Source organism: Mastigoproctus giganteus, chromosome 11, assembly GCF_048544385.1.
Source record: "Mastigoproctus giganteus isolate SK-2022 chromosome 11, ASM4854438v1, whole genome shotgun sequence".
Lineage (NCBI taxonomy): Eukaryota > Metazoa > Arthropoda > Arachnida > Uropygi > Thelyphonidae > Mastigoproctus > Mastigoproctus giganteus.
Window position 1 is genome coordinate 115,147,967 of NC_143585.1, and position 27,494 is coordinate 115,175,460.

The 27,494-nt window shown below is 39.2% G+C and overlaps 1 protein-coding gene across 5 annotated transcripts in view; it reads left to right on the plus strand.

Moving 5' to 3' along the window:
• Positions 1–27,494, plus strand: part of LOC150078364 (coiled-coil domain-containing protein 186-like) — a 334,475-nt gene that overhangs the window by 179,123 nt on the left and 127,858 nt on the right. For all 5 annotated transcript variants that reach the window (XM_090385405.1, XM_090385401.1, XM_090385402.1 and 2 more), the window contains one exon: positions 26,809–26,888. In XM_090385405.1, the coding sequence (XP_090241531.1) occupies positions 26,809–26,888 (80 nt within the window). The remainder of the gene's footprint in view (positions 1–26,808; positions 26,889–27,494) is intronic.

The window sequence follows — 27,494 nt, forward strand, 5'->3', positions numbered from 1 at the left end:
AGTTCCTGCATTTGCAGGGCAAGAAAGCTCAGGAAATTGATGAAGAAATGAAATCTGTGTATAGGCAGAATTGTCCATCTTATGACACTGTAAAAAAGTGGAAATGGGAGTTCCAGTGCAGTCGTACATGTACCTTTGACGAGCCAAGAGAAGGAAGGCTATCAACATCCACAGACAATGAAATGGTTGCAAAGGTTGAGTAGCTGGTGCTGAGTGACAGACGTGTGACAATTCATTTCATTGCAAATGCAGTGGGAATTAGTTATGGGTCTGCCCACAACATTTTACATGACCATCTGCACATGTCTAAGGTCTCCACACAATGGGTTCCAAGATTGCTGACGACTTTGCAGAAGCAATGGCGAATGCAATGTTCTCTGTAGATTTGTAACTGTTAGATTTGTGTGCGGCTTCGAACTAGGTGATAGGGTGGGTGCGGCAACCACCCTATTCTCCTGACCTAGCACCGTCAGACTTCTTGTTTCGAGAAATGAAGAAACCATTGTGTGGACACCGCTTTGATTCATCTCAGGAAGTCATCAATGAAGTGGAATCGTGGTTTCAGGCAAAAAGTGCAGACTTCTATAATCAAGGCATTAAACCACTGATTCATAGATGGGAGAAATGTATTACTATACATGGAGAGTACATAGAAAAGGATTAAAGTTCCTGTGAAGTTTATTATTTCTAGGTAAGGGTACAAATTTTTTAATACCCCCCCCCACCCCATACTTTCATGAACACCAGTGCTAGGAGCATAGTAAATTTTATCAATTTGAAGTGCTAGTTAAGTCATCAAATGAAGCCATTGTGAGGATATCAGAGATAGATTATATCACTCAGATATAAGGGATGCAGAATTTGAATATGGGAACTACAATGTATACAGAAAGGACAGATAGTCCCAGGAGGGAGGGTGTGCTCTTAAGTTAAGAAGCACGTAAAATCTAAAGCAGTGCTTGGTGTCAGCATGGGTGGCCAGTGCAATGTTGAGTCTGTTTGGTGTGACATAAGCATTGGGAAAGCAAAAATGAAAGTAGGAGTGTGTTATAGGCATAATGTCTCTGATGAGTACATCAAACAGCTGTACAGAGAATTAGGACAGTAAATAAGAATGCCTTGTTATGGAGTATTTTAATTTTGCAGATATTGACTGGAACTTTGGGTTGGTCATTTGCATACTAGCAGCAAGACTTTTGTGAATTTATAGGGTGGCTGTTTTCTACAGCAGCATGTTAGAGATGAAACAAGAGAGCAGTCCTCTTGATTTGCTTATCAGCAGGTATTCTTCATGCATTAAGAATCAGAAGATAAAAGAACCACTAGGTGGCAATGAACACAGTGTTTTCATGTGGGATTTACTTAAAGAAGTAACTACCACCAAGGGTAAAGGGAAGAGTTTTTGTTTTTTTATAGGAGACTACAGTGTCAGCCAGTTTTTAAATGCTATACAGGTGGAACCAACTGACATTACCAGCAAAAAAAATTCTAAATGGGAAATATTCACAGACATAATTACTGAAGATACTGGGCATTTCATAACAACTAAGGAATACTGTTCAAGGCTTAGACTTAAATGGATGTCAGATGAAATAATAGGGCATATTAGCATTAGTAGAGACATATGATGTAAGAAATCAAGCTTATATAGCATCAGCCAAAAAAAAAAAAACCCTTACCCATTTTACCCATCCATTCACCCCAAATGCTTGTCCACTTCTGTCTTGAACTTATTTAAGTTTTTGACCTCCACTATGACAGATGGAAGTTTGTTCCAGCTATCAGCCACCTGCTGGTTAAAGGTAAATTTTCTCACATCTATTCAACAACTATTTTTCCTCAATTTGAATTTATGTCCCCTCAGGTGAGTAATCTGAGCAAGAGGAAGAATCCCATCAGCATTGAGCTTGCTCAAACCATTCAAGGCTTTTTTACTTCAATTAGATCACCTCGCAGGTCTTTCTTGGTGAGATCAACTCTTTGCTCCACTCATCAATCTTGTTGCCTTTCTCTGTACCCGTTCCAGCAGTTCTACATATTTCCTAAAATGAGGCCTCCAGCCCCGAATGCAGTACTCAATGTGTGGCCTGACCATTGCCTTATACAAGAGGACAATCATTTCCTTATCCCTGTTAGCAAAATTTCTGTATATAATTGACTAGACACCATGAGCTACTCTTGCAGCCTGCAATCTGACTGCGCAGTTACCCTCAGGTCCTTTACATTCTCTACTACCATGAGTGTAATACCACAGTTGGTACGTTACTCTGGGGTTACTACTACCCATATGTAGTACTTTACATTTGTCAAAGTTAAACTTCAGTTGCCACCTCTCAGCCCATCTGCTCAACTTTTTTAGATCCTGTTGCAATACTATGCTATCATTACTGTCATTAACAACCCTGCCAACCTTTGGCAGGGTTGTTAATCTTCATCGATATTAACCTTCATCAATATTATTGATAAATGCAGAAAACAACACTGGGCCCAACACCGAACCCTGGGGGACAATCCACTATTAACATTAGACCATGAAGAGCAGTGTCAATTTTTTTTTCCCACTCAACCATCCTTTTATCCATTGTAGCAACTTTCCCTTAATGCCATACTGCTCCAATTTGTACAGTAGTCTTCCATGTGCAACAGTATCAAAAGCTTTCCTAAAATCCAAGTATATGATACCAAAATTATTTTTGCATTCAGTTACTTTGTGACCACATCATAGTATCCAATCAAATTTGTCAGACAAGACCTTCCCCTTAACAAATCCATGCTATGTCTGAACTATAACTGCAGTCTTGTCTAGGTCCTACAAAGCTTCTTTAACCAGTGACTCCATTATTTTCTCTGCAACAGAAGTTAAAATAGGTCTGAAATTATTTGTTTCACCCATTGATCCCCCTTTCTGAATTAGGGGCACATTTGCACTTGTTCAGTCCATAGAGACCTTCCCTGAGTCCAAGGAGGCTTTCATAATTATGGTTAAGGGTTTGCTTACTTCTTTTGCTGCCTCCTTTAATATAACTGGATAGATCCTATTCAGTTATATTATGATGTAAGAAATCAAGCTTATATAGCATCAGCCAAAAGAAATCCCTTACCCATTTCACCCATCCATTCACTCCCAGGTGTCTTTTTTTTAACGCTCAATTTCAACAATTTCTATTCCACTTTGCTCTCAGCTATTACAAAATCATTTAGCTCCCTGCTAGAGTTTGATAAACTTCTGGCCTTCTCCTCCCTGAATAACTCCTCATGTGAATGTAGATGCAAAATATTCATTCAGTTTGTAAGCTGCCAAAGCATGTTCATCAACAATCGAACCATAGATATCAAGTGGACCAATCTGATTCATCCCCTTCCTTTGTTATTTTTCTTTGAATCCTTTGCCAAAAATTTATCATAATGTGCCTTCACTTGCCTAACCTTCTTTGTGACTTGATTACAGGCTAGCTTATATCTACCATAGGCTTCTGTGTCACCTGATAATTTATATTATCAGGTGACACAGAGAAGAAAAATGCATCCCATGCATTAGCAGAGAAGAAAAATGCATTCCATGCATTTTTCTTCTCTGCCACGAGTCTCATTGGTTCATCTGACATCCATTTTAGCCTAAACCTTGAACAGTATTTCTTAGTTGGAACAAAAAGCCTGATTGCTTTCTTGAATGCTTCCCATTTAGAATTCATCAGTTGGTCCCACTGTATAGAATTTAAAAAATCTCTGAGACCACTGTAGTCACCTTTGCGAAAGCAAAAACCTTTCCCTTTACCCCTCGTGCTGTTATATCTTTAAGTAAATCCCACATCAGTACACTGTGATCACTGCCACCTAGTGGTTTCTTTATCTGTAAATTCTTAATGCATGAATAATCACTGCTGATAATCAGATCAAGAGTGTTACTCCCTTTGGTTGCCTCTCTAACATGCTGCTGTAGAAAACAATCATCCAATAAATCCACAATAGCCTTGCTAGTGTGCAAGTGACCAACCCACAAGTTCCAGTAATATTATTACTATTATTAGCTATATAGTGCAAGGAAGCCTGAGGTTTATGCTGCACCAGCCAAAAAAAAATTACAGAATTACCCTGAGAGAGAGAGAGAGAGAGAGAGAGAGAGAGAGAGAGAGAGAGAGAGAGAGAGCAAAAGTCAGAAGTAGAAGGGAATCACCAAGAAAGAGAAGAATGATGATATCCAGCTCAGAACCCTGTGTGGGCCAAGCCCATACTCACCAGATCCTGGACCTCTGTGAAGGAAACTTTTTGGGACTAGGTGATGATTTGGATATCCACCACATGCTCTGACGATTTGTCTCAATGCACTCATCACCCAGCACTCATCTTTTAAGTAAATTCCATCTCAGCACACTGTGGTCACTGCCACTTACTAGTTCCTTTATTTGCAGATTTTTAATGCAGGAAGGATCACTGCTGATAATCAGATCAAGAGTATTACTCCATCTAGTTAACTGTCAAAAATGCTCCTGTAGAAAACAATCATCCAATAAATCCACAAAAGCCTTGCTAGTGTGCAAGTGACCAATGCCCAAGTTCCACTCAATATTTGGGAAGTTAAAATACATCATTATAAGAAAATCTGATTTACTCTATTTCTCTGTATAGTTGTTATAATACAATCCTACTCTCAGTTTTGCTTTCTTAGTGCTTATGTCATACCAAACTGGCTCAACATTGCATTGTTCCCCCCCATGTCAGCTGGATGCACTTCCTTATATTTTATGTTTCTTACCTAACAGCATGGCCCTCCTCCCTTTCTATCATGTCTATCCTTTCTGTACATATTGTACTCACCAAATTCCAATTCTGCATTCCTTATCTCTGTGTGACACCACGTCTCTAATATCCCAACAATATCCGACTTTGATGTCTTCACCAGCACTTCAAATTCATCAAATTTATGTACTATCCTTCTAGCACTGATGTACATTCAGGTATACATGTACCAATTCTTACTCTTAGTTATCCTAACACAGCCCATGTATTTACTTGTTCCATGATAACTCCCAACAGTCGTGGAAATCCTCAGCACCTTGCTTTACAGGCTGCTGCTCATTCCAATACAAGAGTGCAAGAATCACTTTTGCCTCTGTGTTCGGTTACTGTTAATCTATTAGTCTGTGAATCTCTCTCCAAACTTGCAGTTTTCTGACACACACACCTAACACTGTCTCGATATCACCAGCAAATATTCTTGCACTCTTTTTATTTAAGTTATCCCATCCCTATAGAAATAATCTGTCTTATGGCAGAGAATAAAAATGCATGGGATTTATATAAATTATCTGGTGTTACAGAAGCCTATGATAGATATAAACTAGCCTGCAATCAACTCAGGAGGTTAGGCAAGCCAAGGCAGATTACAAGATGTCTCTGGCAAAGAATGCTCAGAAAAGTAGCTAAGATTTACTTATATTAACAGTAGAAGGAAGGGTCCACTTTGTCGGTGGTTTAACTTTTATCTCTTCTCTTCACTGATGACTTTTGAGGTTATGATGAACATCATGGTGAGATCCAATCTTCCTTACATTTCAGGGGTACAGCTTTAAAATGGTGTTCGCCGGCCGGCCACTAGTTAGTACACCGGACCGAACCTATTGGTAACTCTTTAGGAGGCTTCTGGATCAGATAGTGCAGGGGGTGGCCAACGAGTCGATTGTGGCTTTAATTTTGGTCAATCACGACGAATTTAAATATAGTCATCCCTCGATTTGCACGGTCAGGTATACTACCAAAATTTCACAGAGAGTTTCGCTACCTGCATGCTATTTTATTTTTTTTAATGAAGCTTCAAAAATAGGAATGAAAAACAGATTTTGAAAATTTATTTTTGTTTTTTTTTTGCATGATTGAAGATTTCATTGAAGGAGAAACACATTTCAACGTAACACAAAATACCACAGAATTCCAGATGTCAGTATTATTGCAAATGCAATAAGATTGAGCTTACTACCCATTTATAATTATATTGCACTAACAGAAAAGTGCAAATTGTTTTTATTGTTTAAGGTCATGACCTCCAGAAATAGCTTTAGAGAATATCACAAAGGCATTCAAAACTGCTTCTTATAAGGATATAACCAAACAGAGCAATAAATGGTGGTGTGTTTGTCCGGTATTTTGGAAACAACTTCCTCATTCGGGAATCCTCTTCATGAATTATCCTACGTTAGCTGTTCAGACAGAATATTTTTCCAGTTTGCGCAACTTAGTGTTTTAATCGGTAAAATATTGCTTTTGCTGATTTAATAACTGGATAGTACTTATACATTAATTTTGTACCCTCTGAACAGTGCAGACAGACTGCCAGAGCAGGTCGTGGGGTTTTGTCAATGATATACAGGAATTTTGCAAGCAGGGATAAGAAAGTGATTATCCCTTTGTATAAAGCAATGGTCAGGCCACATATTGAGTACTGCATACAGGTCTGGAGGCCTTATTTTAGGAAGGATGTACAGCTGCTGGAATGGGTACAAAGGAGGGCAATGAGATTGGTGGTAACAGTTGAGTACACTTACCAAGAAAGGCTTAAGTTCTGCAAATTGCAATGTCTGGAGACTAGGCACAGTGATCTGATTGAGGTGTTTTAAGACTTTTAATGAATATCAATCCTGATGGGATTCTTCCTCTTGCTCAGAGACTATGCACATTGGGGCAGATATAATTTCAAATTGAAGGAGACAGATGGCTGCAGAATATATGTGCCGAAGTTTGCATTCAGCCAACATGTGGTTGATTGCTGGAACAGACTTCCATCTGTTGTGGAAGTTGATAGTTTGAATGAATTCAAGGAAGAACTAAACAAAGTATTGGAATGGGATATGGATAGGTGTAATTTTTTTTTGGCTGATGCTATATAAGCTTGCTTTCTTGTTTCATTTTCTATTGATACTAATACTAATACTAAACTGCACAGATAATGTAATAATCTTAATTCTCAGAGTAGAACAGGCTTGCCTCTGGAAAATGTTTCCGTGGTATTGTATTACTTTCAAACAGATGCCCTCTATACAAGGCTAATTATGATTTGTTTAAAAGATGAGACTGCTATCATCACAGGTCTTAGCACTAACTGTCCTTCATCTGATAGCAGGTGGGCTCTACACAACACATGGAATAAACAGGTGTAAAGAATTGTTCTATATTTTGCCTATATATAAGAAATCAGTTTTTAAAGTTGTAATATAGCTAAAGCTAGTTGTTGAAAGTGACTGTTGCTGTTGACAGTGTAGCGACTTGCCGTTGGCCTGACACTTGTCAACAGAGACTTGCTGTTGACAATCTAGAGCACATACATGGGATGCATTGCAAGACAGCTGCCTCCATGGTGTTCACCAACCTCGTGCATGTGCTTCGCTGTCTAATACACACCACACCCAGTATCATTTGATGGTCCATTGTAATGTTTTTTGTATATTAATGTCAGCTCATGAAAGGGACCTATTGTCCTGATATAGTTTGTATATCTGTAAATATTTCAGTCCTGCTCTTTCGGATGCAGCAGTATTCCACATGAATTATGAAACCCAAAGCAAAAGGCCTTTTCCTAAGTGATCTATATAAATGCAGGTAAATAGTTACATAGTGATATTTATTCGACCTTGAGAATGCCGTGTGGTGGATGGGAGAAAAGGGATGCGGGTCATGTAGTACAATTGGGCGGCAAATTACATCACTACAAATGCACGTAAATAATTACATTGGTCATTTCCAGATTAGATATCGATCAGTGCATTTCAACAGGTGTTTTTTTATGTAGAAAACATTTGACTTACTCCATCGTGCCTCTGCATTTTACGTAGAAAAGCGTGTACAGTGGTTGGCGAGCAGGGGGCAAAGCCCCTAGTTATTATTATTATTTATAATCATGAATTATTTTTGTGTGATAATCAGCCATGAACAGTGTAAGGTAGTAGTAGTAGTGGCATGTGATGCAAGAAAGCAAGTGTATGAGCTTATGCAGCATCAGCCAAAAAAAAAAAAAAATCGCACCATTCCCTCGAAATGCATGTCCAGTTCCTCCTTAAATTTATTTAACTTATCAACTTCCACAACGACAGATGGAAGTTTGTTCCAGCAATTAACCACCCGCTGGCTAAAGGCAAATTTCCGCACATCTATTCTACATCTGCCTTTTCTTAATTTGAATTTATTCCCCCTTAGGTTTATAATCTGAACAATTGGAAGGATCCCATCAGAATTCAGCGTGCTCAACCCATTCAAGGCCTTATACACCTCAATCAGATCACCGCGCAGGTGCTTAGTCTCCAGCCACTGCAATTTGCAGAACTTAAGCCTGTCTTGGTAAGAGGATCCCTTCATTTCCCTCACCAATATTGCTGCCCTTCTCTGTACACGCTCAAGCAAATCTACATCCTTCCTAAAATGAGGCCTCCAAACCTGTATGCAGTACTCAAGGCATGGCCTGACCATTACCCTTATACAGAGGGACAATCACCTCCTTTTTCCTGCTAGCAAAATTCCTATATATCATTGACAAAACCCCATGACCTGCCCTGGCAGCCTGTCTGCATTGCTCAGAAAACTTCATATCTGACTGCACAATTACTCCCAGGTCTTTTTCATTTTCTACCACCTTAAGTGTAACCACACAGTTGGTATGTTTCTCTGGGTTACTTCTACCCATATGCAGTACTTTGCATTTATCAAGGTTAAATTTCAGTTGCCACTTCTTAGCCCATATGCCCAAATTATCTAGATCCTGTTGCAGTAGCACACTGCCATTTCTGTCATTACCAACCCTGCCAACCTTTGTATCATCTGAAAACTTCGACACTAAGCCTCATATACCTTCATCAATATCATTGATAAATATACAAAACAACAGAGGACCCAACACCGAATCCTGTAGGACTCCACTAATAACATTAGTCCATGAAGAGCAGCACCCATTAATTACCACCCTCTGTCTTCTCCCACTCAACCATCCTTTTATCCATTGTAGCAACTTACCGTTAATACCATTCTGCTCCAATTTGTACAATAGTCTTCCATGCGCGACAGTGTCAAAAGCTTTCCTGAAATCCAAATATATGATATCAAAATTATTTTTTGCATCCAGTTCCTTTGTAACCACATCATAATATCCTATCAAATTTGTCAGACAAGACTTTCCCTTAACAAACCCATGCTGTGTCCGAATTATTGCTGCAGTCTTGTCTAGATGATCCTGCAATGCATCTTTAACCAGTGACTCAATTATTTTACCCGGAACAGAAGTTAAACTAACTGGTCTGTAATTACTCGTATCACCCTTCGATCCCACTTTGTGAATTGGGGATACATTTGCACATCTCCAGTCCATGGGAACCTCCCCTGAGTCCAAGGATGCTCTCATAATTATGGCTAAGGGTTTGCTTAGTTGCTTTTCCGCCTCCTTTAATATAACCGGATAGATCCCATCCACCCCAGGTGCATTTCTTACGTTTAACTTCAACAGTTTCTCCTCCACTTTGCTCTCATTATTACAAAATCATTAAGCACCCTGCTACAATTTGATAACCTTCTGCCATTTTCAAACCTTAATAACTCCTCATGTGTGAATGTAGATGCAAAATACTCATTCAGTTTGTTTGCTATCTGAGCAGAATCATCGACAGTCGAACCATCGATATCAAGTGGACCAATCAGATTCATCCCCTTCTTTTTAGCATTTATATAAGTAAAGAAATCCTTGCTGTTTTTCTTAGCATCTTTTGCCAAAGATTTCTCGTAATCTGCCTTCGCCTGCCAAACCTCCTTTGTGACCTGATTACAGACTAGCTTATATCTGCCATAGATCTGAGTCGCTTGATAATTTATATGCATCCCATCCATTTTTCTGGTAAGAACTCAAAGTGATACTCAATGTGTAGAATTTATATACAATGAGTTTACAGTTATTATACACACTTATTGCATATAATTATACTGCTATATAAATTTATTACATTAGTAAAATAATATACTACATTATAATTTAATAAAGTTGTGATATTTTTACGTGTATGTGATTCAGCACTGCAACATTATGAGGCAATTTTTTGATTCCATGAAAATGCAATTAACTTCGAGTAAAGAGTGCTAGAAATGTGAAAGTACCTTTCTTTATGCTGTGATGTTACTTATACTGTCACAAAAATTATTAAAAATAATCACCATCACGATGACAATATAGCTAATAATAATAAATGAACATGAAGCATCTTCGGAAACATTGAAGATGCTTCATGGCATTATCCGAGTGGTGTCGGATACACTGCTTTTCTACTCTGCCAGAGTATGAATTTTTGTTAGGCATATTTGTAGGCATTATCTTTAACATAGTCTCCTGAAAAAGAAGTCTGTGAAAAATCTGCCAAGTATGGTGGCCATTTCCTTTTGAAATTATGTGATTTCAAAAGCAGAATAATATCTTGGCCATAGACAACTGAAATGTAACTTGTACTATCTTGGAAAACTATACTTTGAATGCTTTAACAATCTTTTCCTCAGTAAGTTGTCCCAGGAACTTGTGGACTGCATCAGGCTCTCTTCCTTAGTGAGGATCTTGTGGACTGTGTCATTGAACACTGAGAAGTTATGATTTTCTGTGAGAAAGATGGGCCCAACAATTTTGCGATGGGTCACTGGATGCCACACTCCAATCTTCGCAGGGCATAGGGGAGTTTTGTGTGCTGCACAAGAGTATTCTGAGAACCTATATTCCCAGTCATGTTTATGTACAAAGTCCAGCTTAACATCTGCAGGTTTTCATCTCCTTTTGGCACTGAGTGCCAAGCATTCCATTGCCAAGCAATTCCAGATGCATTTCTGAAAACCTTTTCTCTAGAGCATTTCAGGTAACAATTCTTGTTTCAACAACCGTTTTCTTGATTTGTGCATCAGAGTAGCTCTTTTTGCGGTACAAGAAATGGGCAGAAGCCCAGAAAGGAAAGCCAATTTCTTTTCTGTTTCTTTTTCTAGAAGTACTAACAAACTGACTAAGCCACTTTGTCACGTAGCACTGCTCCTGCCTCCTGTGGCAGGCCGAAAACCTGGGTGGTATTGCTTCACCCACGGGGCCAAAAGGAGCAAAACGTGGATTATGACAAATTTCACCGAGTTAGCATTAGCATTTAGCATTAGCATTAGTAGAGGCATTTGATGCAAGAAAGCAAGCTTATGCAGCATCAGCCAAAAAAAAAAAAAAAAAAAAAAAAAAAAAAAGTAACATAAATAAATAAAAATAACCACTTCCACTTCACCCCTCTGTTCGTTCGAAATACCTGTCCAGCTGAGCCTTAAACTTATTTAGGCTATCAACTTCCACGACAAGGGATGGAAGTCTGTTCCACCCACCAACCACCCGCTGGCTAAAGGCAAATTTCCGCACATCTATCCTACATCTGTCTTTCCTCAATTTGAATTTATGCCCTCTCAGGTGATTTTTCTGAGCTAGAGGAAGAATCCCATCAGCATTGAGCATGCTCAAACCATTCAAGGCTTTGTACACCTCTATCAGATCACCCCGCTGGTGCCTAGTTTCCAGACACTGTAATTTGCAAAACTTAAGCCTTTCTTCGTAAGAGAACCCCTTTGTCCCATTCACCAATCTAGTTGCCCTTCTCTGTACTCGTTCCAGCAGCTCTACATCCTTCCTGAAATGAGGCCTCCAGGCCTGTATACAGTACTCTAGGTGTGGCCTGACCATTGCCTTATACAAGGGAATAATCACCTCCTTATCCCTGCTAGAAAAATTCCTATATATCATTGACAATACACCATGAGCTACTCTTGCAGCTCGTCTGCACTGCTCAGAGAACTTCATATCTGCCTGCACCACCACCCCCAGGTCCCTTTCATTCTCTACCACTGTAAGTGTAGTACCACAGAGTTGATACGTTGCTCTGGGGTTGCTGTTTCCCATATGTAGTACTTTACATTTGTCAATGTTAAACTTCATTTGCCACCTCGAAGCCCATCTGCTCAACCTTTCCAAATCCTGTTGCAGCAGCATAGTGTCAGTAGTGTCCTTGACAACCCTGCCAACCTTCGTATCGTCTGCAAACTTGGACATTAAGCCTGATATACCATCATCAATATCATTTATAAATACAGAAAACAATAAAGGCCCCAATACTGAACCCTGAGGGACTCCACTAATAACATTAGTCCACGATGAGCAGTGTCCATTGATTACCACTCTCTGTCTTCTCCCCCTCAACCACCCCTTTATCCATAGCAGCAACTTGCCTCCAATGCCACACTGCTCCAATTTGTGCAGCAGTCTTCCATGTGCAACAGTATCAAAAGCCTTTCTAAGATCCAAGTATATAATATCAAAGTTATTCCCTGCATCCAGTTCTTTTGTGACTGCATCATAGTATCCAATCAAATTGGTCAGGCAAGACTTCCCCTTAACAAAACCATGCTGTGTCCTAGCTATAACTGAAGTCTTGTCTAGATGATCCTGCAGTGCTTCTTTCACCAGTGCCTCCATTAATTTTCCGGGAACAGAAGTTAAACTCACAGGTCTATAATTACTTGTGTCAGCCTTTGATCCCCCTTTGTGAATTGGGGTCACATTTGCACATCTCCAGTCAATGGGTACCTCCCCTGAGTCCAAGGAAGCTCTCATAATTATGGCTAAGGGTTTGCTTACCTCCTTTGCTGCCTCCTTTAATATAACTGGATAGATCCCATCCACCCCAGGTGCCTTTCTTGTGTTTATCTTCAACAATTTCTCCTCCACTTTGCTGTCAGTTATTACAAGATTCTCTAGCTTACTGCTAGAGTTGAATACACCTCTGGCATTCCCCTCGCTGAATAACTCCTCATGTGTGAATGTCGATGCAAAATATTCATTTAGTTTGTTAGCTACCCGAGCAGGGTCATCAACAGTTGACCCATCGATCTCAAGTGGACCAATCTGATTCATCCCCTTCCTTCTAGAGTTTACATAAGTAAAGAACTCTTTGCTGTTTTTCTTCGCATCCCTTGCCAAGGATCTCTCGTAATCTGCCTTCGCCTGCCTAACCTCCTTTGTAACTTGGTTACAGATCAACTTGTATCTATCATAGGCGTCCGTGTCACGTGTTAATTTGTATGTATCCCATGCATTTTTCTTCTCTGCCATATGCCTCATTAGTTCATCTGACAACCATTTAGGCCTAAACCTTGAACAATATTTCTTAGTTGGTATGTAAAGCCTAGTAGCTTCCACGATAAGTTCTTTGAATGCTTCCCATTTTGAATTTGCTGTTGGCAGTATCATCAGTTGATCCCACTGTATAGAATTTAAATACTGTCTCAGTCCATTGTAGTCGCCTTTACGAAAGCAATACCCCTTCCCTTTACCCCTATGGTAGTTACCTCTTTCAGTAACTCCCACTTCAGCACACTGTGATCACTGCCACCAAGTGGTTCATTTATCTGCAGATTCTTAATGCATGAAGAATCACTACTGATAATCAAATCAAGAGTATTACTCCCTCTAGTTGCCTCCCGAACATGCTGATGTAGAAAACAATCATCCAATAAATCCACAAAAGCCTTGCTACTGTGTGAGTGACCAGCCCCCAAATTCCAGTCAATATCTGGGAAATTAAAATCCCCCATTATAAGACTCTCTGATTTACTGGCCCACTCTATTTCTCCGAACAGTTTCTTATTATACTCATCAGAGTCATTAGGCCTATAGCACACTCCTACTCTCAATTTTGATCTCCCAATGCTTATGTCACACCAAACTGACTCGACACTGCACTGTCCAGCGATGTCGACTGGCTTCACTTCCTTGGATTTTATGTGTTTTTTAACTAATAGCATAACCCCTCCTCCCTTCCTATCCTGTCTATCCTTTCTGTAGACATTGTACTCCCCAAATTCCAGTTCTGCATTTCTTATATCTGTGTGACACCACGTATCTGAAATCCCCACAATATCTGCCTTTGATGTTTTGAGCAATACCTCAAATTCATCAAATTTATTTACTAAACTCCTAGCATTGGTGTACACACAAGTATACATGCACCTGTTCTTTTTCTTAGCTACCCTAACACAACCCATGTGTTTACTTGTACCCCAATGATTCCCAGCAGTCTCTGAAATATCCTGCATCTTATTTTCCAGGCTGCGGCTCATTCCAATAGAAGCAGTGCAAGAATCACTTTCACCTCTGCCAGTGGCTACTGTTAATCTATTAGTCCTTGTATCCCCCCAATCTAGCAGTTTTCCGACCCACCTAACATTCAGACAGTAAATCCAAATTCAATGGATTTGCACCAATCCAGTGATGACACAACCAGTCCAAAGCTACTGAAGACAGATACTTCCAAAGTAGAACATTCAAGTTTCCTGATCCTGCATTCCTTAACGAACCAATCCATAGGCAATTTATTTCTGTATGAGAAATGGCAACCCAATGAATGTCTCAGAGGAGGAAATTGTCAACAAATTGTAGGATCAGAAGGTCGCACAAGCAAAGAGAATTATGCTGAAGAAAAATGCCAAACTTATTCCAACTCACAGCATCATGCTGACATTCAATTCACCAAATCTACCTTCATCAGTGAAAGCCAGGTATTTGAACTGCTGCATTCATCCATGTATTTCAAACCCAATAAGACGTTATAAGTGTCAGAAATTCGGACACTCTCAAATGGTCTGTCAAGGTGATGCAGTATGTCCAAACTGTGGATCAAAGGTGAATATCCAAGCTGATTGTAAATCGCAATCCTCTCTTTGCCTCATTTGTGAAGGCAGTCACTCAGCCTTCACAAATGGGGCAAATGTGTGAGCAGTGGAAATATGAAAAAAAAATCCAAAAATACAAGATAGAAAAGAAAGTCTCATTTTCAGAAGCAAGAAAACGAGTACGAAAGATGCCAAGATGTACATATACCAATGCTGCTCAAAGATTTCATTCAGTATCAGTTCAGACTGATCTATCAATTCCGAGAAACATCTCCATTTCTGAATGTGCTTGATCTTTACCATCTTCTGTGCCTCAGTCCTCAAAGCAACAGATATAAACAGAGCTAGTAACACACCAAGCATGATACCACCTGTTGTTTGCCCAAACAACTCTCGTAAGACCTGTTCAGGCAGAGAACTCAGATGGATACATATGAAACTTCCAGTCAAGGAGAAACCGAAACCATTCTCAAGATCCATCCAGAAGATAAAATAGGTGCAAGGCCCATTTTCCCAAAGAGAGATAAAATAAAAATTGACTGCCTAAAGCAGACAGATGCAGCTTCTCTTTTTAAGTCCAAACAATGAAAAACATCTCCCAATGGAATTGCAGAGGCTTTTGCAGCAATATTGATGACATCCGTGAGATAATTACATATCGTAATCCAATTGGAATCTGCTTACAGGAGACATCTTTAGCACCTCAGGTGTCTCCCTCAATAAAAAATTATACCATATTTCGGCAAGACAGACCTACATTACAAATTACAATACTGTGACATTACAAATAATGCTCACAGAGGGGCAGCTGTACTCATAGATTCAAGAGTTTGTCTTCTATTAACCCATCCTGTGACAGTTTTTTCCTAAACTAGGGAAAACATTCCCTTACAATTACTAACCTGCAACAACTCCATACTGTTCACACACAAAGTTACCCACGTTTTACAAAAATAAATAATGATGGATCAAAGTCCAAGTGTGGAGTCGGTGTTGCAGCCATCTTCCCCCATAACACCATCTCTGTTTCACTTCCCTCTGAATGCAGCAGTTATACAGCTGAATTATATGCCATCAAGCTTGCCCTAGAAAATATTTTTCATCTATCCATTCAAAAAAGTGTAATATATACAGACTTGCAGAGTGCACTTTTAGCCTTACAAAATTTCACCTCACTCATACATCCTTTAATAAAAGCCATAAAAACTCAGCTGGTGCAAATCCAGGATCACCAGCAAGTAGTCATATTTTGCTGGATCCCAGGCCACACTGGGATACAGGGAATGAAATCACAGATTATGCAGCCAAACATTCATCCAAAAGAGCACATTATTACGTTCCATATATTGACTACAAATCTGATATAAGAATTATATGTAAGGAACAATGCTATGGCAAGCTCAAATGCATAACAAGCTCCTTCAAATAAAATCTGAACCACAGTTATGGGATTCCAGTTTTCATGTAAACAGAAAGGAAGAAATCATCCTAGCCAGAACATGAATCGGTCACAGTAAGGTCACTAATTTTTTTCTTCTCACAGGAAATTACCTTTCACAGTGTACGCACTGCAATACTACTCATAATGAAGCACATTCTTGTTGAATGTACATTATACACTCATGCCTGAAAAGCCTCATACAGTTTTCTACGAAATTTTTAAGAACCTTTTGACACTTCACCAAATCAAAAGCAGTGATGCAAATCTCCTGGAATTCTTCTGCTTCCTGAAATAATTTCATCTAAATAACCATTTCTGACTGTTTTTACCGTCTTTTAACTGTTTTTACTGTTTTTACAGTCACCCTGTGTGACCTCCATCTTGGAGATAAGTGCGATATGGCCTAAGTAGTCCTTGCACCAGTCATCTCCTTTCCAGTAAATATCCAGAGTTTGGTGACAGAATTTGCTGCATGATATCCAGTTTGTACAGAAGCAGTTTTAATAGAGTAATTTGAAAGTGTCTGCAATTCTGCCCACGCTGATAGGAGGGAGTATATGATGAGAGCCTTGTCGATCAATTTGGCCCTGGAAAGATTGTGCAAGGCTCAAGGGGTAGAATTTTTTTTCAGCCTGGTCCGTACTTGTTAATAGGAGAGACTGCTTCTACAGAGATGGGATACACTTAAATAGAAAGGGTGCAAGAATATTTGCTGATGATATCGAGGCAGTGTTCAGTGGGTCGGAAAACTGCTAGCATGGGGGGTACAAGGACTAATAGATTAACAGTAGCCACTGGCAGAGGTGAAAGTTATTCTTGCACTGCTTCTATTGGAATGAGCAGCAGCCTGGAAAACAAGATGCAGGGTATTTCAGAGACTGCTGGGAGTCATTGTGGTACAAGTAAACACATGGGTTGTGTTAGGGTAGCTAAGAATAGGAACAGGTGCATGTATACTTGCATGTACACCAATGCTAGGAGTTTGGTAAATAAATTTGATGAATTTCAGGTATTGCTCAAAACATCAAAGGTAGATATTATTGGGATATCAGAGACGTTGTGTCACACACATAAGGAATGCAAAATTGGAATTTGGGGAGTATAATATGTACAAAAAGGATAGACAGGATAGGAAGGGAGGAGGGATTATGCTTTGGTCCAAGTCAGTTTGGTGAGACATAAGCATTGGGAGATCAAAATTGAGAGTAGGAGTGTGCTATAGGCCTAATGACTCTTATGAGTATAATAAGAAACTGTACAGGGAAATAGAGTGGGTCAGTAAATCAGAGAGTCTTATAAAGAGGGGATTTTAATTTCCCAGATATTGACTGGAATTTGTGGGTTGGTCACTCAAACACTAGCAAGGCTTTTGTGGATTTATTGGATGATTGTTTTGTACATCAGCATGTTTGGGAGGCAACTAGAGGGAGTAATACTCTTGATCTGATTATCAGTAGTGATTCTTCATGCATTAAGAATCTGCAGATAAAGGAACCACTAGATGGTAGTGATCACAGTGTGCTGAAGTGGGATTTACTCAAAGAGGTAACTACCATCAGGGGTAAAGGGAAGGGTTTTTGCTTTCATAAAGGCGACTACAATGGTCTGAGACAGTATTTAAATTCTATATATGGAAGCAACTGATGATGTTACCAACAGTAAATACAAAATGTGAAGCATTCAAAGAACTTATCTTGGAAGCTAGTAGGCTTTACATACCAATTAGGAAATATTGTTCAAGGTTTAGGCCTAAATGGATGTCAGATGAACTAATGAGACATGGTAGAGAAGAAAAATGCATGGGATACATATAAATTAATTGGTGACATGGAAGCCTATGATAGATATAAGCTGGTCTGTAACCAAGTCACAAAGGAGATTAGGCAGGCAAAGGCAGATTATGAGAAATCCTTGGCAAAGTATGCAAAGCAAAAAAAAGAAGAGTTCTTTACCTATGTAAACTCTAGAAGGAAAGGGATGAATCAGATTGGTCCACTGGATATTCATGGTTCAACAGTTGATGATCCTGCTCAGGTGGCTAACAAACTAAACTAATATTTTGCATCTATATTCACACATGAGGAGTTATTCAGGAAGGGGAATGTCAGAGGTGAAGTAAACTCTGGCAGTGAGCTAGATGATTTTGTAATAACTGAGAGCAAAGTGGAGGAGGAATTGTTGAAGGTAAACATAAGAAAGGCACCTGGGGTTGATGGGATCTATCCAGTTATATTAAAGGAGTCAGCAAAGGAAGTAAGCAAACCCTTAGCCATAATTATGAGAGCTTCTTTGGGCATAGGGGAAGTACCCATAGACTGGAAATGTGTACCTCCCCTGTGCCCAAAGAAGCTCTCATAATTATGGCTAAGGGTTTGCTTACTTCCTTTGCTGACTCCTTTAATATAACTGGATAGATCCCATCAACCCCAGGTGCCTTTCTTATAGACCTGTGAGTTTAACTTTTGTTCCAGGAAAATTAATGGAGGCACTGGTTAAAGAAGCACTGCAGGATCATCTAGACAAGGCTTCAGTTAGAGCTTGGGCACAGCATGGTTTTGTTAAGGGAACGTGTTGCCTGACCAATTTGATTGGATACTATGATGCAGTCGCAAAAGAACTGGATGCAGGGAATAACTTTGATATTATATATTTGGATCTTAGAAAGGCTTTTTTTACTGTTGCACATGGAAGACTACTGCACAAATTGGAGCAGTGTGGCAGTGGAGGCAAATTGCTGCTATGGGTAAAGGGATATTTGAGGGGGAGAAGACAAAGAGTGGTAATTAATGGACACTGCTCATCATGGACTAATGTTATTAGTGGAGTCCCTCAGGGTTCAGTGTTGGGTCCATTGTTGTTTTCTGTATTTATAAATGATATTGATGATGGTTTTTATAAAGCTTAATGTCCAAGTTTGCAGACGATACGAAGGTTGGCAGGGTTGTCAAGGACACTACTGACACTATGCTACTGCAACAGGATCTGAAAAGGTTTGAGCAGATGGGCTGAGAGGTGGCAAATGAAGTTTAACATTGACAAATGTAAAGTACTACATATGGGAAACAGTAACCCCAGAGCAATATATCAACTCTGTGGTACTACACTGACAGTGGTAGAGAATGAAAAAGACCTGGGGGTAATTGTGCAGGCAGATATGAAGTTTTCTGAGCAGTGCGGATGGGCTGCAAGAGTAGCTCATGGTGTCTTGTCAATGATATACAGGAATTTTTATAGCAGGGATAAGGAGGTGATTATTCTCTTGTATTAGGCAATGGTCAGACCACACCTTGAGTACTGCATACATGTCTGGAGGCCTCACTTCAAGAAGGATGTAGAGCTGCTGGAACGAGTACAGAGAAGGGCAACAAGGTTAGTGAATGAAACAAAGGGTTGCTCTTACGAAGAAAGGCTTAAGTTTTGCAAATTACAGTGTCTGGAGACTAGGCACCGGCAAGGTGATCTGATAGAGGTGTATAAGATCACCGTCGAGGTGTATAAAACCTTGAATGGTTTGAGCATGCTCAATGCCGATGGGATTCTTCCTCTTCCTCAGAATAATCACCTGAGAGGGCATAAATTCAAATTCAGGAAAGACAGATGTAGAATAGATGTGCGGAAATTTGCCTTTAGCCAGCAGGTGGTTGGTTGGTGGAACAGACTTCCATCCCTTGTTGTGGAAGTTGATAGTCTAAATAAATTTAAGGCTCAGCCTTAAATTTATTTAGACTATCAACTTCCACTACCAACTAATAAATTTAAGGACATGTATTTCGAATGAATGGAGGGGTGATATGACAGCTGCCACGTGACATTCCCATTTATTGTGGAAGCCTCTATAATGACTTATATGGACTTGCTTCCAGGCTCTCCCTGACCTGTGTTAAATGTTCCTCTTCATAGCTAATGTGCTAATAGCATTTGCATTGTTAGTAGTTTGCAGAAATTTAAATTTCCGCAAACTCCGTATTGCAGATTTAGATGGTCAGAATTGCTTACCAGATGACATTGGGTAGGTTTAAATGAGTGTTTTGAGTATTGTTCCACCATGAATACACATGCTTCATTTCACTGACTTCATTATTCATTGACTGTTTGCACTAAACATGCACATATGCTACACATGCATGCAGATCCAAAAATATTTAGTATTAAGCAATTGATGCAGGGAGTCAGGCTTATACAAAACAGCGATGAAGAAAAAACCAGCACCTCATTTGTCCATCCCTTCTAATAATTTGCTGCTTAATGTTCCCTTAAATTTATTCAGACTACCTTCTTCGGCAACACCAGATGGAAATTTGTAACACTAATGCAGCCATCCTTTTTTTAATTTATGTCTAGTTGAGTGTTTTTCAGAGAAAGAGTAAGGATGTTATCAGCCTTTAGTTTACTCAATCCATTTAAAGCCTTAAATACTGCAATTAGGCCTCCTTGCAGATATTAGTTTATCATTGCTGCACTTTGTAAAGATGATGCCTTTCATGGTAAGAATACCCCTTTCTCTCCTTGATTAATCTTGCTGTTTTTCTCTGTACCCATTCCACATTTTCACATCCTTCTTAAAATAAAGCTTTCAGACTTGTATATGCCATTGCTTTATACAATAGGATAATCACCTCCTTGTCATTGCTGGCAGAATGCCTGTATATCATTAACAGAATCACATGAGCTATACTAGCAGCCTGCCCCCCACACTGCTCAGAGAACTTCACCTCCTTTAGCCTTAAGAACTAATCAAAGTTACTAGTACTCCACAATGTGCCAAAAACAGGGATTCTGGCAAATATGCACATCCTGCAATTTTCTCAGGTTATTACATTGTTGACATATTTGTATCATCAGTTAAAACTGAACTATTAGGGAATTTCATTTGAAGGTGGCAGTAGTCTACTCATAGTACTTTAAAAATTCTATGTAGAGCAGCAGGAAGTCACGGCAGTTTATGTGCTCACGAATCCCAAGTACTCCCATTAGTAAGCAAAATGGCAGTGAAGTAGTACATCACAGTCATTCAGAAGGCTAAAATTGTGCTTTATTTTCACCAAAAAAAAAAAAAAGGTTAGCTTCTACAGAGACGATTTTTGGCTTTATTTTATTATTATTTTTTTATCTTAAACCATCTTTGGCAGCACCTACTAAATTTCGAACTGAAGTAAAACCAATCTGTCTTGAAACGCAGAAATGACACTTCCTAAGTGTTCACTACTTACTCTACCAAATCAACTAACATTCATTCGATAGAGTAAATAGCGGACTGATGTAATGTGATAACGAAAATCCGAGCCACAAATGATGTCATTTCTGTAAAGATTACTAATCTTTGCGTTTCTTTTAGGCATCTTGGGTTATGCGACTTTTGCTTCTTCCTGTGGATGCTGGTGATAATACATTTAGTTTAGTACGTGTACCCGCCACCTTGTGGCATGGATGGCTATTGGGAAGCAGCCTTCCTGGTGATTACTTCTTCCCGGTAGCTAAGTGGCCAGAAAAAACTAAACAACACAATAAAACATACTATGCAAACATAGCATTATACTTATTTCAGGCCATTGTAAGGTTTTGTATATCATTATCATCACAGAGAACCATGCTGGAGTTGAGCTAGTGTTTAGGGGCTGCCTTACATAAGACGCAACACATGTCCACATTCTTTTAGGTATTTTGATTTGTATATATTGATTGCAAAATAAGAGTTTTTGTATCGTAAATATTTTATTGATCACTCACAAATCTCCATAATTTCAGCTGGAAGACAAAATGTAATGGATTTATGCCTAATTTCCATGTGACTGTCATCAAAGAATGACTGATCTATTGTGATTTAATACAATCAATAGAGAGGCATGTCAACCAATATTGAAGCCATGCTTTAACCACCTGCTTTCTTACTAACCCGATAAAATAGCTTAATTTGTGTATTTTCTTGCGTTTTATATGCACATTTATACAATGATCAGTGCCAATCTCCCTCGGCAAGTGATAGACTATCATGTTGACTGAAACATGCACATTGATCACTTGGCCCAGAATGCCGTATTGTCTGTACGTGTGTCTTAGGTGACTTATCTGCATGAATGGTAAGCGAGGAGAAATAAGCCTCTGTCACTAAATCCAACTTCAGCAAATGCGATGGAATTTCTGGGTATACAAAGACGTTTGACTTAGGTAGCACTGGAATAGCATTGTTCTTGAGTGATCCTCTACAGGTATTACACACAAAGGATCCCATCAACGTCAACATCGCGAAAAGTAGTGCATATCAATGGTGATAGGTGCTGGATATGGAGTTGTATGGAGTATTACCATTAGCAGCTGGTATCTTTGTGTCGTTTTTGAACTATAGACAATCAAAGGTGTTTTCCCATAAAAATATCTTTCATGTGTACAGGGTACACAGTTCTTATTTTTTTTATTTTTCACTCAAGAAACACAATACTATATTTATCCCAGCTGTTTGAAGAGGCTATGTGAAGGTGAACTTGGAAAATCCTACAGGTAGTAGCAGCAAATGATGCAAGAAATTGCTGTAATTTCAGGCATCAGCCAAAAAAAAAAAAAAAACCAGTTCACTCATCCATACCCTCCAAGAATTGGTCTAGTTCTCCCTTGAATTTATTTAATCCATCTGCTTCCACAACAACAAAGGGAAGCCTATTCTAACAATCAACCACTAGCAGGCCAAAAGCAAACTTCAACACATCTATCCTCCAACCATCCTTCCTCAACTTGAATTAATGGCTCCCCATGTGTTGTAGTCTCAGCAAGTGGAAGAATACTAACATATGCTGCTAATGAGTGGGAGATAACAGAGAGTGGTAATCAATGGACACTGCTCTTCATGGACAAATGTTATTAGTGGAGTTCCCCAGGGTTTGGTGTTGGGCCCATTGTTGTTTTGCATATTTATCAATGATATTGATGAATGTATATCAGGTTTAATGTCCAAGTTTGCAGATGACACGAAGGTCGGCAGAATTGTTAACGACAGTAATGACAGTATGCTACTCCAACTGGATCTATATAAGTTGGGAAAATGGGCTGAGAAGTGGCAACTGGAGTTTAATATTGACAAATGCAAAGTACTGCATATGGGTAGCAATAAACAAAGAGAAACGTACCAACTGGGTGGTACTACACTCAGGGAAGTGGAAAGTGAAAAAGACCTGGGGGTAATTGTGCAGCCAAATATGAAGATTACTGAGCAGTGCAGATGTGCTGCCAGGGCAGGTCATGAAGTCTTGTCAATGATATATAGGAATTTTGCTAGCAGGGACAGGGAGGTGATAATCCCATTATACAAGGCAATGGTCAGGCCATACCTAGAATACTGTGTACAGTACTGGTCTGGAGGCCTCATTTTAGGAAAGATGTAGAGTTGCTAGAACGAGTACAAAGAATGGCAACAAGATTGGTGAGGGGAACAAAGGGGTGCTCTTACCAAGAAAGGCTTAAGTTCTGAAAATTGCCGTGCAGAGAGTAGGCACCTCCAAGATGATCTGATTGAGGTGTATTCAGCTTGTCAAATGGGTTTGACAAGCTGAATGCTAATGGGATTCTTCATCTTGCTCAGACTGAGAACCTGAAGGGGCACATTTCAAATTGAGGAAAGATAGAAATTTGCCTTTAAATTTAAGGCTGAGCTGGACAGGCATTTGGAACGAATGGAGGGATGAAATAGGAGGTTTTTTTTTTTTTTTTTGGCTGATGCTGCATAAGCTTTCTTTCTTGCATCGTATGCCTCTACTAATTCTAATACCATTAACATCCAGCTTCTTCAATCCAGTCCAGGCTTTAAACACCTCAGTCAGATCTCCCTGCTGATGCCTGATCTTGAGATGCAGGTGCTATTTGCAGAACCGGAGCCTTTCTAGGTAAGCACACCCTTTTGTTCCCTTCCCCAATCTGGTTGCCTTTCTCTGCACCTGTTCCAGCAGATCTACATCCTTCCTAGGGTGAGGCTTCCAGACCTTTGGCCTGCTAGTGTATACAGTACTCAAGATGGCGCCTCCATAACCAGATGGGCAGGAGCAGCAGTGCGTAGCACATGCTTCTTGATTATACTACAGTTTGAGCCCGTGACTGAGGGAGCCCGGAGGATGCGGAAAGGTCAGGGAATGACCACCGCATATCTCCGAAGCAATATGGCCTTAGTTGCTAATGCTCCTATAAAACCAAATAACAACAACAAATAACTACTCAAGATGCAGCCTAACCATGGCCTTCTACAAAGGGATAATCACTTTATCCCTGCTAGTAAAGTTTCTGTATATCATTGACAAAACCCCATGAGCTTTCCCTGGCATTCCATGTGTGCACTGCTCAGGGAATTTCATGTCTGGCTGCACAATTATCCCAGGTATTTTTCATTCTCCACTACCCTGAGTAGTGGAGAATGAAAGGTGACCATTCAGTTGATAAGTTAATCTGGGGTTACTGCTACCCATATGATGTACCTCACATTTGTCAGTGTTAAACTTCAACTGCCATTTCTCAGCCCATCAACCCAATTTTCCTAGATCTTGTTGCAGTAGCTCACCCTGATGACTCTCGTTAACCACCCTGCCAACATTTGTCTCATCTGCAGACTTATATATTAAGCCTGATATACCTTCATCAATATCTTTGATAAGTAGTGAAAACAGCAATGGACCATGGACTCTGTCTTCTTTCACTTAACCATCCCTTTATCCACGGCAGTAACTTGCCACATTGCTCCAGTCTGTACAGCAGGGTTTTATGTTCAACAGTATCAAAAAATCTTCCTGAAATCTGAGTATATGATGTCAATTTTTTTTTTTTTTTGCATCCAGTTCCTTGGTCACTGCATCATAGTAACCTATCTGATTGAATAGATAAGACTGCCCCTTGACAAATTCATGCTGTTATTGCAGTATAATTGCATGCTTGTCCAAATCTTTAACCCAAGAAGTAATGCACTTTCCAATATTTTCCCTGGAACAAATGTTAAGCTAACAGATCTGTAATTACTCATGTCGCTTTTTGTGAACCCCCTTTGGGGAAATATTTGCACTTCTCAAGTCCATAGGGACCTTCCCTGAATCCAAGGGTGCTCTCAGCTTTCTGTTCAATGAATGTTTTAATTGGATAAAAAATAAATAAATAAATTTCAATCCCAACAATGTGCAAATCAGCTCATGAACATAAACTGCTCAATTAATATCTGGACACCTCCATATTTACAAATAACTTATATTTACAGGAAAACTAATAATGTGTGCTGAAACCTTTATAGACTTGGTTGAACACTCCAACAGTTTTTTGTAAATGTCTTCTGATATTCTCTGCCATTTGGCCTTAAAAGCAGTGACCAAAGATTCTCTATAGGATTGATGTCAGGGCTCTGGGCTTGCCATTCCAAATTTTTGATGCTTATGTTCTCAAACAAACCAGTCCACCAGAAGTTTAGTATGAAATGGAACATTGTTCTTCTAATACGTTTATGGGCCTTCTCCTACAGTAGGCAATGCATTATTGTCCAGGACAACTAGATAGACCTCATCATTCATAGTTTTGTCTGAAACAACCAATAGTTCCTGACAATCATGCTGTCTCTGCTAAACTTTGTTGTCAGGACAATACTATCCGGCAGGTAGCTATCTCCAGGCATCCACCACACCCAGTCAGACAGTTGATCGACAAGTGTTCATGACTTGTCACTCCAAAGCACAGTTTCCATTGGTCTACGCTCCTAGAATGACAGGCCTTTACACCAAGCTAGTTGGCATCTGATGTTAGTCATGGTGATTGCTGGTTGCAGACAGCTGCACGACTCTTATAACCCACATCGTGCAGCATCCTATACTGTGACAACATTGATGTGTTCTGAGTGGATGATTCTTTTCAAGCTCTCCTGTCACACTGTTCTGTTAACTTTGTAGCTTTCCAGCTTGTTTTGTCAGCACCAGTCTGCATCCACTTGCAGATAACTTACAAATCATTGACCTAGGTCTCTTCAATGCCATTGAAATATCACATACAGACTGACTGCTTATGTGGCACCCTATTATTCTGCACTAGAAATCTGTTAACTTGCATTCACAATCATACCAGTCTTCTTGAAGGCATATCAGCTTATTTATGGTTAATTGTCTGACATGTTTTAGGATGCTTGGGTATGCTTGTGACCAACTATCAGTGGGAGGAGGGGATCTGGATGTTAATGGTAGTTCAGTGTACACTTGCACAGAACAACTCCACAGTTTCTGCAGTACAACCGAACATGGTTGTTCAGTTGTGCTGCTATGACACAGCCAATCCATGATTTTGCAGTGCAAATCGAACCACAGTTGTTCGATTGTGTAGGAAAATTTGACTAAGGCCTGTCATAGCATCATTACAAACATTGGTGTAGACCTTCAGAACTTATTACTCAAAATGGAAGGAAATATTGAACATACGAAAAAATAAGAATGTTTTCTAAGAATCTGAACATGAAAATTCATAACATTTGCAACAATTAATGATTGCAGTGAGTTTCTTAGGAATATGTCAACATTTTGTGGGCCACCCTGTAGAAATATAAAATCATAGAAATATATATTCTCTTAATCTTTCAAATTTCTTGTTTTTATTTCTCCATATAAATATGTAATCACATTGTAAGTCTGTGACTACTTATTAATAAAAAATCTGTTTCTTTCAATTTTTAGTTGAACAGCTGATAGTGAAATTGGACGAAGCACATAATGAAAATAAAGTAATGAAAAGAAGGCACATTACCAGTATCAAGGTTGGTGTTTCTTGCTACCCCTTAATAAAAAGTTTTTTGATGTTGTCTGAATAATTATAGCATTTTATAAGCAGGATCATATTTTGGGTATCTTTCACTTCATCCATTGAAAGTTCAAATATCAAAAAAAATTCTGTCTTACTAATTTCATAAGCCATAATATTTTAAAGAAATATGAGTTTTGTTTCAAATATTCTGCAGAAAGAAAGAACCCCTTGCTACTTCTTACCTAATAAAATTGTAGAGAGGGTGTCAATTTTTATTTTCATGATTTCTTTAGTTTTTATTTAAAGCTCAATTGAAATCTCTCTAAACAGTGCAAAAATGCAAAATCATTAAGTTTTATTTGAAAGTGAAGAATAAATCCAGTGGGCATTATCAATTCCCCAGCTTCCTTTTATTCCTGCTATTTTACAAATTAACATCAGTAAATAATTCAATTTTGAAAGCTCCACCCCCAATTTTTTGTACGTAGAAATAAGAAAATGTGGGGGTGTAGCAATATGGGGGGGAAGAGAGAGAGATCTTTTTGTGATGCTAAAAATTTTGTTTATTTTGGTAAGAGATTTGTTGTGTTATTTATTTAGAAAAACCAGAACAGGTTTC